The sequence below is a fragment of the Apis florea genome, unplaced genomic scaffold, assembly GCF_048593485.1.
Source record: "Apis florea isolate Af1SG1 unplaced genomic scaffold, ASM4859348v1 contig_2897_pilon, whole genome shotgun sequence".
NCBI lineage: Eukaryota > Metazoa > Arthropoda > Insecta > Hymenoptera > Apidae > Apis > Apis florea.
In genome coordinates this window covers 2,803,128-2,816,488 of record NW_028256665.1, presented here as the reverse complement: position 1 = coordinate 2,816,488, position 13,361 = coordinate 2,803,128, and the positions used below count along the sequence as shown (strand labels likewise).

Below are 13,361 nucleotides of genomic sequence, written 5' to 3'. Positions count from 1 at the left end.
GAGACTAATATAAAGAATAAGAATTGATTGTTAGCACTATTTTAAATTCTAGAGATATTTTTTTCAAAGACAGAATAAGATAAAATTAGAAACTTTCTGGAGTGAAAGTTTTAGAACATATCCTATTTTTGAAAATATATTTTTGGTATTTAAGAGATGGAGCTAATAATCAATTCTTATATTTCTCATTTTATTCTTCTATTAATTTTTCTTTTTTATATGTTTCATTTGCGGTATTCTGAAGATGGCGCTGATTTCAATATGTTTATGTTATCTCTATTTTTTTTTCCATTACTCATTATTCTCTTTGTTCTCCTTATCTATTCTGCAAAATTGAAAGTTGAAATTATTTTTAAAATCCACTCATCAAATGTTATCAAAAGCTACAAAAATAAGTAAAAAATTGTGTGTCCTCTAAAACAAAACTTAAATTATTATAAGAATAAATCACGATATATTTAAAGTAGGCTGTAATAAATATATATTTTTTATAAATCGAAATTATATTTGTTTCTATGGTATATTAATTGGTCTATAATATTTCATTCAAATTAGTATTTTTATTTATAACATTTCATGATATTACATATACAATTCTACAGATTTGTATTATTATATTATTTATACTTTGTGTTAATTATCTATTGTAATCAATTTAAAAGTTTTAATTCGCATAAAATATCTAATTTGTTTTAAAGAAATAATAAATAATCAAAATTGTATTGATAGATGGCGTTAATAATGCAATGCAGTAAAGATCAAAGTAACAGTCTATCATTATATTATAAATGTTGTTCAATTGGAAACAATCATAAGAAATAATCTAATTCAAAGTATTGAATAAAAGTATGATTTTAATTCTTATTATATATATATATATTTTTTTTATGTCAAAAATTTGATAAAAGTTTATAAATATAATTCAAATAATATATATGTGTATATATATATCTATATATATATATGTCATATATATATATATATGATATACATTTACAAAATAAGTTCTTAAATATTAAATTATGTGATATCAGTTTATATCAGTTTTATTTAGTAATATGACAGTTAATTATTTTTTTTATTTATTTATAAGATATTGAACACTTAATATAATTAGTACAATAATTTTATTTATTTTTCATAATTAACAATTCATGTTATTAATTGTTATCAATTATAATATGTAATTGATCTTATGTAATATTTAAATATTCTTTAATTTTCTTTTTTTAAACTACAAAGATTTAATATCAACATATGATGATATTAAATTACAATAAAATTAAATAATCAATATATATAATAAATTAAATTATATTTTTATCTATTTTAAAATTTTTAAAACTTTGAATATAGATTGAATATGGCAAGCACTTCTTCTGATCAAAGCACTATTGCTAAAAAGACATGGGAAATGTCAAATAATATTGAAACAATCAGCACGGTTGATGAAATTTATAGATATGATCGAAAAGAACAACAGGATATATTAGCAGCAAAACCATGGGAAAAAGAGTATGTTGTTTTTTATGTAATTCTATACTTTTAAATTAAGATGTTTTATTTTAGATATTCTATACATTATTAAAATATATATTTTTTATTCTATTTTTTAAATATATATTTAATTATGTTTCAGTCCTCATTTTTTTAAAGATATAAAAATCTCTGCATTAGCATTATTAAAGATGGTTATGCATGCTCGTTCTGGAGGAACTTTAGAAGTAATGGGTCTTTTGCTTGGAAAGGTTGCAGCAAATACAATGATTGTTATGGATTCTTTTGCATTACCTGTAGAAGGCACAGAAACAAGAGTTAATGCACAAGCACAAGCATATGAATATATGACAGCATATATAGAAGCAGCTAAACAAGTATTTTTTTGTTATTACAGATATAATTATTAAGAAAAATTTTTATTTATAATAAAATGTTTACTGTTTATTTATTAAGGTTGGAAGACAAGAAAATGCTATTGGATGGTATCATAGCCATCCTGGTTATGGATGCTGGTTATCAGGTATTGATGTATCTACACAAATGCTTAATCAAAATTTTCAAGAACCATTTGTTGCTATTGTAATTGATCCTGTAAGAACAATATCTGCTGGTAAAGTTTGTTTGGGTGCATTTAGAACTTATCCAAAGGTAAATATATTGTTAGAATATAAAATATATATATATATATATAAAGAAATAACAAATAATAACAATATTTATTTAATATAAAAAGGGATATAAACCAGCAAATGAAGAGCCATCTGAGTATCAAACAATTCCTTTAAATAAAATTGAAGATTTTGGTGTTCACTGTAAACAATACTATTCTTTAGAAGTTTCTTATTTCAAATCATCATTAGATAGAAGATTACTAGATTCTTTGTGGAATAAGTATTGGGTGAATACATTAAGTTCTTCTAGTCTTTTAACAAATGCTGATTATACTACTGGACAAATATTTGATTTATCAGATAAACTTGAACAATCAGAAGTTGCACTTGGAAGAGGATTTATTTTAGGTGGAACAGATCCCCATGATCGCAGTACTGTAGAAAAATTAATGAAAGCAACAAGAGATAGTTGTAAAACTACTATTGAAATTATTCACGGATTAATGGCACAAATAATCAAAGATAGATTATTCAATCAAGTTGGGTGTAATCCTATTGAATCTCAACAACAATAAATTATGTATGAAGCATAATAATTAAGATTAATTATAATAATAAGATTGATCATAATAATTTAAAATTAATACGTAAAATGTATTTATAATATAAAGAATACTTTTAATTAAATTATAATAAAAAAAAATAAATCTGTCTTTTTACGATATATTTATATATAATATTTTTTTCTTAATATCTATATTGAAATTATTATTGCATAAAATGATTAATAAAAAGTATAAAATTTAAAAATTTAAAATCTAAAAATAAATAAGAGAAATGCATTAATACAATATTTTCAAAGAATAATGGAATAAAAATACATTTTATTTTCACACCTTGAATCTCTAGAAAGTATATATACAGAATCTTTATCATTATTCAATATCCTCACAGTTGATTTATATTTATTTATATTTATAAAACTAATATAATATTGAGAACAAGTAGGTAGAGTATATCCCACTGAAGGGCTGACACTATGTCATAGACTTTAAGACAAGGCCACTCAGAAACACACCCACCTGTTCTAGAATTATACATCGCATTCATAGCGCACAACATATAAGGGACGGAGCTAAAATGCATACAGTTATACTGATAATATATTTACTAATATGTTCTGATAATTATGCTTTAAAAAAAATTTAGGAAGAAAAATAGTAAAAGAATTTATCAACTTAATTATTCAAAATATTAGATTATTTATAATACTAGAATTAATCGCGCTTAAAATCTATATATTCATATAATTCTCTTACAATAAGATAAATTAAATACAATTAAGTACAACTGTCTTGTAATTTCATTTACATAAAATCTTGAAAAAGATAAATATTTGTAAAGTTGCTATTGCTACTTTTTACACAATTTATTATGTATCGTTTCGCACAATTTAAACGCACATTCATTGTTAAATATTTCACATAAGAAGAAATAACATGTATAAAAAGATATGAATTTTAGTTTCAAAGATTAGTTCAAAATTTAGTTCAATTCATTCATACAATTTTCAAATTCATTAAATTAATAAAAATTTAAACTTTTAATTTTTTAAAAAAATTAAAACATTTTTCTTACATTTTTTATATATTTAAATAAATTCTATAATAAAAAGGAATGTAAAAATATTTCTTTACATTATAATTTTTTCTAAATTTTTTGTTAGAAATATTCAAATTTATATATTCTTAAAATAATATATTACGAAACAAAACATAGCATATAAATCATAATTTTGTTTTAGATTTTTGTGCATAATGTTTAATAAATATTTTTAATATAAATAAATATTTTTTAGTGAAAAATATTTTTTCACAGTACGAAGACATGTTATATGTTACATTATAAAATTCTTGTAATAATTTTCAGATAATATAATTTTTAATATTCGATTTTCAAATAAATTGTGATATATTTAGGAAAAATTCTTTTTTAAACTTTCATACAAATTTAATTTTCTATGAAAAAAAATTGTTAATAATTTTAAATAATTTCACAAATGAATATATATATATATAAAATAAATTGACAACTAGAATTCAGCCCTCCAATGATGTCATATACTCCAAATACATTCAAAACAGTATAAACACCACTCATAACATTGTAAATATGGGATACTAGCAAACGTACCCGCTACATGTATATGTATTTATGTGTAATTTCTTTCTTATCTAAAAAATTTTTTGTGAAAGAAGCAATGCTCCTCTGCTAATTATTGACATGACAATCGTATGTAAATAAAGAATCTCATTTTACATTCCTCATAATAAGAATTTAACTATTCCTATGTCACTGTAATTATTTAATTATTTACAAGGCAATTGCGTCCATTTATTACTTATAAATAGTAAAATTACTTATAAGTAGTAGAAAAGATCAATTATTATAACGGGATTTGTGTGCTTGTCGTTGATAATTGGGCAGCCATATTTTTAATGACAAACACTTTTTATCTGCATTGTCGATTGATTTTAATAATTTCTGTTATTATATATGTTTTTTGTTTGAATTGTGCTATATGAAAAATTATATGTTAAATCAGAAGTTATACGATCATAAATTCAACAAATCAAATAACAGTGTTGCATGTAATATTATTCTATCTGTCTAATATTTAATTAGAAAAAATATTTACACATTTCACAATACATGCAGCATAGTACAAGTGAAATTTTACATTCCTTTCTTTCTCTGTTGAAATTTAATTATTTCAATATAATGATAAATTTTACTATTTTTGAAAGATTTCAAAATGAATATATATCATACCATCTGCTCACTAAGCACCATTTTTAATCAATTATAAATCTATTTATTTATTTTATAATCTAGATAACTATTTATTTTATTAACAATATTTGTTTAAAGAGTACTAAAAATTGTTTTATTTATTGTATAAATTTTCAATTATTTAAAAGAAACTTTATTTACCATTATATCCAATATGACATTAAATTTAAAACAATTTTTACACAAACTTATTTACAAAAATTATACTTACAAAAAGCTAAATATATATTTAAATTTTTTACAAACATAAAATATAGCTTGTGAGCAGATGAAAAACTTACAGATTCATATTAAAGAAAAAAATTAAATTCATAATAATTTGATTTTTATCAAATCCATGTCCAATGAATTATTAGATTAATCAATCAGTTTTTATCAAACATATCCTTTTACCATTATATTTTTGTTTTATTCAATGAAGAGATGAAATTCAGTCCATTTAAGACTCAATTACTTATTTAGACAGGTATATGTACAATTGTCTTTTTTAATATATCTTGTCACTGTGATATTAATGAAGGAAAATTATTCACTTCTGTTTGTTCCAAAACTGGTCCTGTTGGTCCAGTATATGATATACGTAATCTCATTCTTAAAGGTACCTATATTAAAAAAATACAAAAATAATTAAAAAGAAAGGAAAAGACATTTATAAAATCATCTTTTATGTAACATTGTTACAAAAACATACTTTATTGATATTCGTAATTTTCAATACTTGAGTAACTTGTCCAGAGGGAGGAATGACTGTGCTTGATGGTGATAACATTTGTAGTTGGAATGTCTAAATAATAAAATATAAAAAGTGATTTAACATTTTTTTACATAGAAATAATACAAATAGTGATTGTTACCTTAGGAACTGCTGCTTGAAATAAAAAATCCGTTAATATTGCACTTCCAGAATTTTGAGCTGACATATTAATAATTAATAAATCAGCAATATCTGGAGATCTTTCTAATCTAAAGATTATTTTAAGTCCTGCTTTATCCAATACAATCATAGTAAGAGTATCTAAGTTTCAAAATAAAATAAAATGTTTATTTTATAATATAAATAGTATGAAATAAATAATATATTACATTAAACAAACCATTTTGAACTGATGATGAATTAAGCAAACCATCTACTAAAAAATTGGTTGTATTAGTGGGATTAAATATTTGCGATGATGTTTGTGTCTGTGGTAGTGTAGATGTAGATGTGGGTACATTTAAATCCAAACTACCAAGAAGGTCCAAAAGATCATTATTGTTTACTATAGTTGTTGAATTAACAGATGTATTTTTATTCGATACCGAAGGTGTCATTCCTAAGTCAGTAGTTCCAAGCAAATCTAAAAGGGCACTCTAAAATATAAAAAATTTTAATAACTTCTTATTAATTAGAAAATTGATAATAATAAATTATATTTTACTATACAAGTTATTTAATTTAAATTCAATTAAAATATTATTATAAAATATAAACTTACTGAATCAGATGATGGACTACTTGCTTCTAAGACTGAAGATTTTTCTTCCTCTGGTTCTGGTTCACCATTTACCATACCAATAATTCCATTAGCTTGTGGTCTTGCAGTTTCCATAGGAGGCATTCTTTCAAGTAATGCAGGTCGTAAATGATCATATTTTCTGAATAATTGTGAAAATTCAATACCTCGTTGTTGTAATTCTATATGTAAATTACTTCCAAATGTATCAATTATTTGACGAATTTTTCTGAAATATAAATAAAAGAATACAAGCAACTACATGAGAAAAAATCTAAATGTAAAAATATTATAAATAATCCTAATTAATTATTTTAACAATACTTACTCATTGCCTTTCTGGAATCTTGTGCTAAGTTTTGTGAGAGACAATAAAGTATATTGCTTTGTAACGACTGTGTTTTGTGGATTCCATAATAACCTTTGATAGACATCAATAACTTCATCTTCTGTTAACTAAAAAATAATAATAGAAAAAAGAAATTATATATTATACATTATTACATAATATTTTAAAGTTAGAATAAATGAACATAATATTTAATAAATAAACATACATTAACAGGAGCATCTATATCTTCTAATGGTGGCCCATATAATAATAAATCACCATATTCACCAATACACCATGTTGCTACTTGAGCCAAAGGTTGTTTATCAGATGTATCTTTTTCTAATGCTTTCCATAATGCGCTGACAGCATAACTTTGTTGTGATTGTGTTTCTGAAATTAATTGAATAGTGCATGCTACTACATCATCTCGAACATAATTACCAGCCTAAAAAAACAAAAAAATTATAATATCAAAGATTAAAAATATAATTAAATATAATTATGAAATAAATTTCATACAGCAACAAGAACTTTGAATAGTGTTTCAAGATGCCAACGTTTATTTGGGGCAAATCTTTCTGCAGACATTACTATATTACTACTACATTGAGCTTTAAATTCTGGATCAGCACGTTCCAAGAAAAGCAATAATTCCTTCATCATATTTCTAATATTGTTTGAATTTACAAGTGCAAAACTAAGCTCCATTGCTCGTTTTCTAATTGATACATCGGGATCTTTTAGACACTCCTAAAAAACAAAAAATAAAAATAAATTTAATTATTAATACGATAAAAATGTAAAATTATAAAATAATATAACATTACCAAAATTGTTGAGCGATGTCTTTGTACTGCACTTGTATCTACATAAACTGTTTTTAATAATGTATTCAAAGCAACATATCGGATGTTTTTATCATTATTTAATAAAAATCGACCTAATATATTCACTGCTAATACTCTGAGTCCACTTTCAGATTTTATATCCATAATAGATAATACAGTTTCATATAGAATTGTATTTCCAACATTTTTACTAGTTTCTGTATTGGTTGCAACTTGTGCAAGTATATCATTCATTGCTTCAGATGCATCAATATCGTTACGCCCTAAGATTCGAAGAAGACGCAATATCTTTACTTGAAGAAAAGGATCAGATACTCCAGATACATCGTGTTCTGGAGAATATCCTGCTAGTATCAAATTCTTTAAAATTCGTACAAGATTTGGCACAATCTGAAATAATAATTTTATTTTTATTACATAATATATTAGTATGATTTTAGATAAAAAAAGTTTAACATAAAAATTTCTAAACATATAATAATAAATAATCATAATAAATGATATGTAATATTTTCGTTAAAATTTTTCATATAAAATGCAACTTGTTAAATGCAATATTTAATAAAATATAAAAATAATGATATATTTTCTTATATTTAAAAAACAAATATAAGCTACTATATAAATATAAAGTATATTATAAAGTATATTACTGAAATAATATAAATATTATTTATATACAAACAAATATATTTTGATATCCATAATATAATTAAAAAAATATTTAATAAAATTATATTCTATATAAAAATATATTTTATTTATTCATGTATAATACTATAATATAATATAAGAATATAAGAAAGAACATATCAAAAAATATAAAACAAAAAAATATAAATATAGGAACAAAAAATATAAAACATATTATTAAAATATTATTTTAACAATTAAATCATTGTGACTATTCAATATTAATTTTAAAAAATTATATTTAAATTTTATTTTCAGAAACTTAATTAATACTAGATATTTATTCATTATATTAAAATAATAAAATAATATTATAATAATATCATAATCTTAAATACATGCATATTTTTATATTTCATATGTATTAAAGAAATAGTTAATATGAGTAATGAAGTATTTCTAATAAAATGATAAACTAAAATATAAAAATATGGAATTTATAATAAGCATAAAAAATATAGAATAGCATGCAAAAAATATGGAAAATGTTCTCGTATGCTTTTTACCTCTCGATGGCCGCATTCCTAAGAAAGATAAAACCATACTTATATTATGAATATAATTATGAGCAAACTTAGTATATTAAAAAATTATTTTACAATTATTTAAAATTATTAATTATTTAAATATATTTATTAGTCATATATTTAATATATATATAAAACATTTGGATTTTATTAATATTAAATATATAATATTTTCTTTTATTCATTTTATTGATTTTATATTATTATTAATTAATTTTCCATAATTTTTTTTAATCATTTTAATTTGTCTACATTGAAAAAATTTGGTTAACATTACAAATTCAATACTTTGATTAACTATTAATACTACCACAATCTAACTTGCAATTATTAGATATATGTGTCTATATACATGTGTGTGTGTGCGCGCGCGCACACACGCACACGCACACACACACACACATTATATTATATACAATTAAAAAAATTTAAATTAGACTAAAAAAATAAATACTATTATTTTCTATTATTAATTATATTCTATTTAATTTTCTTTGATGCAATGACAAAATGTTTGTAATATTAGTTAAAATTAGTTATCTAAATAGTTTATTACCTTTTTAAAACATGTAAAACTTACCTTTTTAAAATGATTTAAGGTATCAACACTGTTTTCACACATTTCTGTAATAAGTGTAACACCTGTAATTAATACACCATGATTTTTTTCTGTAATTAAACTACGAGTAGCAGGTAGAAACATTTCCATCAATTCTGGTACACGTCTAATAATTCTAAATGCACAAAGTGCTGCTTTCTTCCGAATATATGCATTTGCTGATTTCATTAGCCTCTCAACTTCAGATGCCAAATCTCTTGCCATTTCTGGTGATGCAATTGCACCCAAAGTACATAATGCCAAACCAATGACAAATTGTGTGGAACTATTTAAATCACTAGATAAGAAAAATTATATTTGAAGTTTCAAAGTAATTATATTCTTTAAAGAAATTTAAAAATAATTTTATATGAATATTACTTTTTTAAACAATTTGTAATTAAAAGATGAACATCCTGTCGTTCATCTAATAGTAACATTGCACCTAAGTAACCAATTCGTTTATCTGTGAACCTTGGAGATGCAATAAGTTTTAGACATTCTAATTGGCCAAAATGAGCGGGATATCTATAAAGTTACTTAAAATTATATTTTTAATAAAAGAACATTTTTTAAAAATATATATTTTTAAAAATATATTCTTAATATATTCTTAAATGTATATTAATATATCCTTAAATATATTCTTAAATGTAGAAATAAAATTTTACAAACCCAAGCATATGTATGTATAAAAGTTTTGCAATATTTCGACATCTCCATACACTATCCTCTTCTCTAAATGTAGAACGAATATAAGCACATTCTTTGTTAACAACTGTCCTTTCTTCTGCTGCAGTTCTAGCAGCTCTTATTTGTCTAATAAGATCTCTCAATCGTGTTGGTGCAGGCATTCTAACTGTTGAGACTTTTAAATTATGCATATGTTATGAAGTTTAGTGTTAGTAGAATTTAATGAGTTAAATTTTCAAACTATGAAAAAAAATGATCATAGTGATTATCATATTTTTTATAGAAAATATAAAGAATGATATAGAATACAAGTTTCATATTCTTTTAATTATATTCACTTTATTTTTACATTATGTTTATATTTTTTTTCAAAACAGATGAACAAATAAATATTTATATATAAAAATTTATTAATATATTTATTATTAAAAATAGTAAATTCAAAATAGAATTGAGTTAATTATTATTTTAAACATATACATATATATAATAATATAAGAATTTATAAATATTTTATATTATATATATGAATTTTAAGATATTATATGTATTTCTTCATGATATTTCTTTTAAATGAATGTTTAATGATAAATTCATAGATATATAAATATTACATTTACCTCTTTCTACTGCTTCATTAAATGCTTGTTTTATAGAGGCCATGTTAAAGGCTGGGTTAAACCTGCAATGTACACACCCATGCTATTTACACACACAAACCATTTACATACCATTTTTTTGTTGTGCAATGACACCCATAATATGATTTCAATTGTTCGTTACTTCAAAGAAACAATGTTTTTACAAGCAATATTAAAAATCATTATTGAAATAATACAATTGTTATCATTGCAATAACAAATTGTTTCTTATAAAATAACTTTACTAAAATTAATGACAATTAATATAATATTAGATAGGAGAAAAATTAACAATAATTAATTTAATATTTTTTCATTACAGAAAAATATTATTATCAATATTTATTAATTAATTATTAATTAAATATTTACTAAAGATATCTATTAGATATGTTAAAAAATATATTACCCGTGTTCTGAAGCATTCATGGTTCTCAATGATGTTTTCAAATATATATGATGAGCTTCAGTAATACAAATGAACACACACTGTTTTCTTCCTATTAGGAAAAGGTCATATAAATGTAGAATAGTATATATAGTATATATTGTAAAAATTTGAAACAGCTATAAATATTATATTATAATATAAATAAAAATAAGATTATGTTCTCTATTATACTTTTCTTAAAAAATATTTAATTATTGAATCAAACAAAAAATAACATTTTAAAGTTACAATGAAATAAAACATACCTTAACATTATCTTCATATATTACATATAATATATATAATATATATGAAGAGAAAACATGTGATTAAAAATTATGTTTATAATTAATGTGAATTATAATCTATTATTTATCTATCTAAATTTATAAATAAAAATAATTATGATAAATTATGAATAATAAAAAATAAATTTCAAAATATTACATTTACAAATAGATAGTAAATATATTTATGTCATAAGCTTATAAATATTCTATAGAAATAGCATAACATAATTATAAATAAATATTCTATAGAAAATACAAACATAATTATAGTTTATTTATTGAATAGAGAACATAAACTTAATATCTTATTTTTGCGTTGTAAGACATACAATAAATACAAAATAACCGGTTTCGCTGACGAAATCTAAGTAGTCGATCAGAAGAGTGCAAGGCATGCAATGGATATTACCTAGTTTTTGAATGTCATTCGACCACAAATTCACGTGCTATAAAAACGCGTCGCGGTCGCACGCTCGTACAAGTCGGCAGCATATTGTAAAATGTGTAAACCGGTTATATAAAAGATCGTTCGCACTGAAGGGCATCGAACCAAGGGTTAGTTTTCTAGCTGTCAAACAGTACCAGTCAAGGACGTCGTTTTCAGGAAACTCGAGTCCGGAAATCTAACGTTTACAACACACGTATGAAACGGTACGAAGCCGCTTCAAGTGTATTGTCGTCGCCCACCTTTTACACAAGTCGTATGACAAATACGGCGAGAAATGCCTCGCCTCCTAGGGCGCGAATTGTGCGCCCTCACTCACTTTTGCATAGTCTATTCTGCACCTGGTATATTGGCCTGTATCGGTTTATATATATATTGCATTCCGAATATTTTCTTCCAACTTGACTTTTTATCGTTAACAATACGTACCGTACGAGACTTTGATTCACTGTAAGGGGTTAATCAATTGCGAAAAAAACTATGGACATAGTTAAACGTCCACAGTCGTTTAGTCTATCATACGACAAATACTTTTCACGATGGTCCACGATATTCGCGTACCAAAAATCAAAATGGCTACCCATTTTCATTGACGTTGTTCCTGATAATATTGGGACTTTTCATTTAATGTTATCGTAACCATTTTCCACGCTACACATGTTTCACAATTGAAACATCAGTGAACAGATATATTGATCATTCTTTCTCGAAATTCAAATTGTTTCACTTGTTTGTAGCCTTAATTGCACGTTTCATATTTATACTTTTGCTCAACGTAGTGAATTAGAATGATGTTCATTTTTAAAGCGCGAAATTTGTATTCCATCTTAAAGTGAAATTTTATGATCCATTTTTTCTTTATTCCGATAAGATAATCGTTATTGAAATTTTAATGATGTAAATTTTCATGTTAAAAATAGAATATAATAAAATATAATATAACAATTTAAGAACTTATTATGAAACATTAATATATAATCTGAGTGTCATTGCACAATTTATATTAAAAATAAATAAGTCGTAATATATATTTATAATATATTAGCATGTTTAAATATAATTGTAATTTATTCATTCATTATACTAAATTAAATGATATAATAATAAAAAATAAATATTTATACTTAATTATTGCAAAAAAAAAACAAAATATATATGTAAATATAATTTTCGAATTTCTTATAAAATAATTTTTAATCTAATAATTTAAACTATATATTTATTATTGATTAATGTTATTAATAAAATACTTATTAAAAACATAAAGTTAATAAATATAAATATAATTAAACAAAATTGCATATATGTATATATATATATATATATATATGAAAATATGTAGGTAATCAAAATTTTATATACATAAATATGTTTTATAAAAATAATTTTTATTAGAAATAAAAAT

The 13,361-nt window shown here is 22.6% G+C and overlaps 2 protein-coding genes across 30 annotated transcripts; one reads left to right on the top strand and one right to left on the bottom strand.

Annotated features, from left to right (window-relative positions):
- Positions 1 to 221: 221 nt before the first annotated feature.
- Positions 222 to 2,835, top strand: CSN5 (COP9 signalosome subunit 5). 11 transcript variants are annotated; one of them, XM_003695132.4, is made up of 6 exons: positions 222 to 463; positions 730 to 846; positions 1,357 to 1,515; positions 1,640 to 1,874; positions 1,954 to 2,148; positions 2,234 to 2,835. In XM_003695132.4, exons 3-6 carry the CDS (start codon positions 1,364 to 1,366, stop codon positions 2,684 to 2,686), a joined length of 1,035 nt encoding a protein of 344 aa, XP_003695180.1. In that variant the 5' UTR covers positions 222 to 463; positions 730 to 846; positions 1,357 to 1,363; the 3' UTR covers positions 2,687 to 2,835. The 11 variants fall into 11 exon arrangements, with proteins under 11 accessions (XP_003695180.1, XP_031773349.1, XP_086763723.1 ...); XM_086907597.1 differs by having other exon boundaries at positions 233 to 405; XM_086907598.1 differs by having other exon boundaries at positions 248 to 395.
- A 140-nt stretch (positions 2,836 to 2,975) lies between these two features.
- On the bottom strand, positions 2,976 to 12,759 carry AP-1gamma (adaptor protein complex 1, gamma subunit). 19 transcript variants are annotated; one of them, XM_012488657.3, is made up of 17 exons: positions 12,386 to 12,759; positions 12,199 to 12,310; positions 11,201 to 11,291; positions 10,771 to 10,832; positions 10,133 to 10,325; positions 9,839 to 9,985; positions 9,440 to 9,755; positions 8,839 to 8,856; positions 7,619 to 8,029; positions 7,311 to 7,541; positions 7,015 to 7,236; positions 6,786 to 6,913; positions 6,440 to 6,686; positions 6,059 to 6,314; positions 5,819 to 5,979; positions 5,656 to 5,748; positions 2,976 to 5,566 (listed from the first exon to the last, which is right to left on the bottom strand). In XM_012488657.3, exons 3-17 carry the CDS (start codon positions 11,218 to 11,220, stop codon positions 5,465 to 5,467), a joined length of 2,607 nt encoding a protein of 868 aa, XP_012344111.1. In that variant the 5' UTR covers positions 11,221 to 11,291; positions 12,199 to 12,310; positions 12,386 to 12,759; the 3' UTR covers positions 2,976 to 5,464. The 19 variants fall into 19 exon arrangements, with proteins under 19 accessions (XP_012344111.1, XP_012344108.1, XP_086763707.1 ...); XM_012488654.3 differs by having other exon boundaries at positions 11,921 to 12,310; positions 12,386 to 12,746; XM_086907581.1 differs by having other exon boundaries at positions 10,133 to 10,316; positions 11,921 to 12,310; positions 12,386 to 12,746.
- Positions 12,760 to 13,361: the final 602 nt, after the last annotated feature.

What these genes read in the sequence shown, in the direction of transcription:
- CSN5 (XM_086907594.1), top strand. Translation starts at nt 262, where the DNA reads ATGTTTATGTTATCTCTATTTTTTTTTCCATTACTCATTATTCTCTTT. An exon ending in GCAAAACCATGGGAAAAAGA is followed by an intron (nt 1,516 to 1,639) that starts GTATGTTGTTTT and finishes ATTATGTTTCAG; the next exon opens with TCCTCATTTTTTTAAAGATA. An exon ending in CATTTAGAACTTATCCAAAG is followed by an intron (nt 2,149 to 2,233) that starts GTAAATATATTG and finishes TAATATAAAAAG; the next exon opens with GGATATAAACCAGCAAATGA.
- AP-1gamma (XM_012488657.3), bottom strand. Translation starts at nt 11,220, where the DNA reads ATGAATGCTTCAGAACACGG. An exon ending in TTATACATACATATGCTTGG is followed by an intron (nt 9,986 to 10,132) that starts GTTTGTAAAATT and finishes GTAACTTTATAG; the next exon opens with ATATCCCGCTCATTTTGGCC. An exon ending in AAATTACGAATATCAATAAA is followed by an intron (nt 5,567 to 5,655) that starts GTATGTTTTTGT and finishes TTTTTAATATAG; the next exon opens with GTACCTTTAAGAATGAGATT.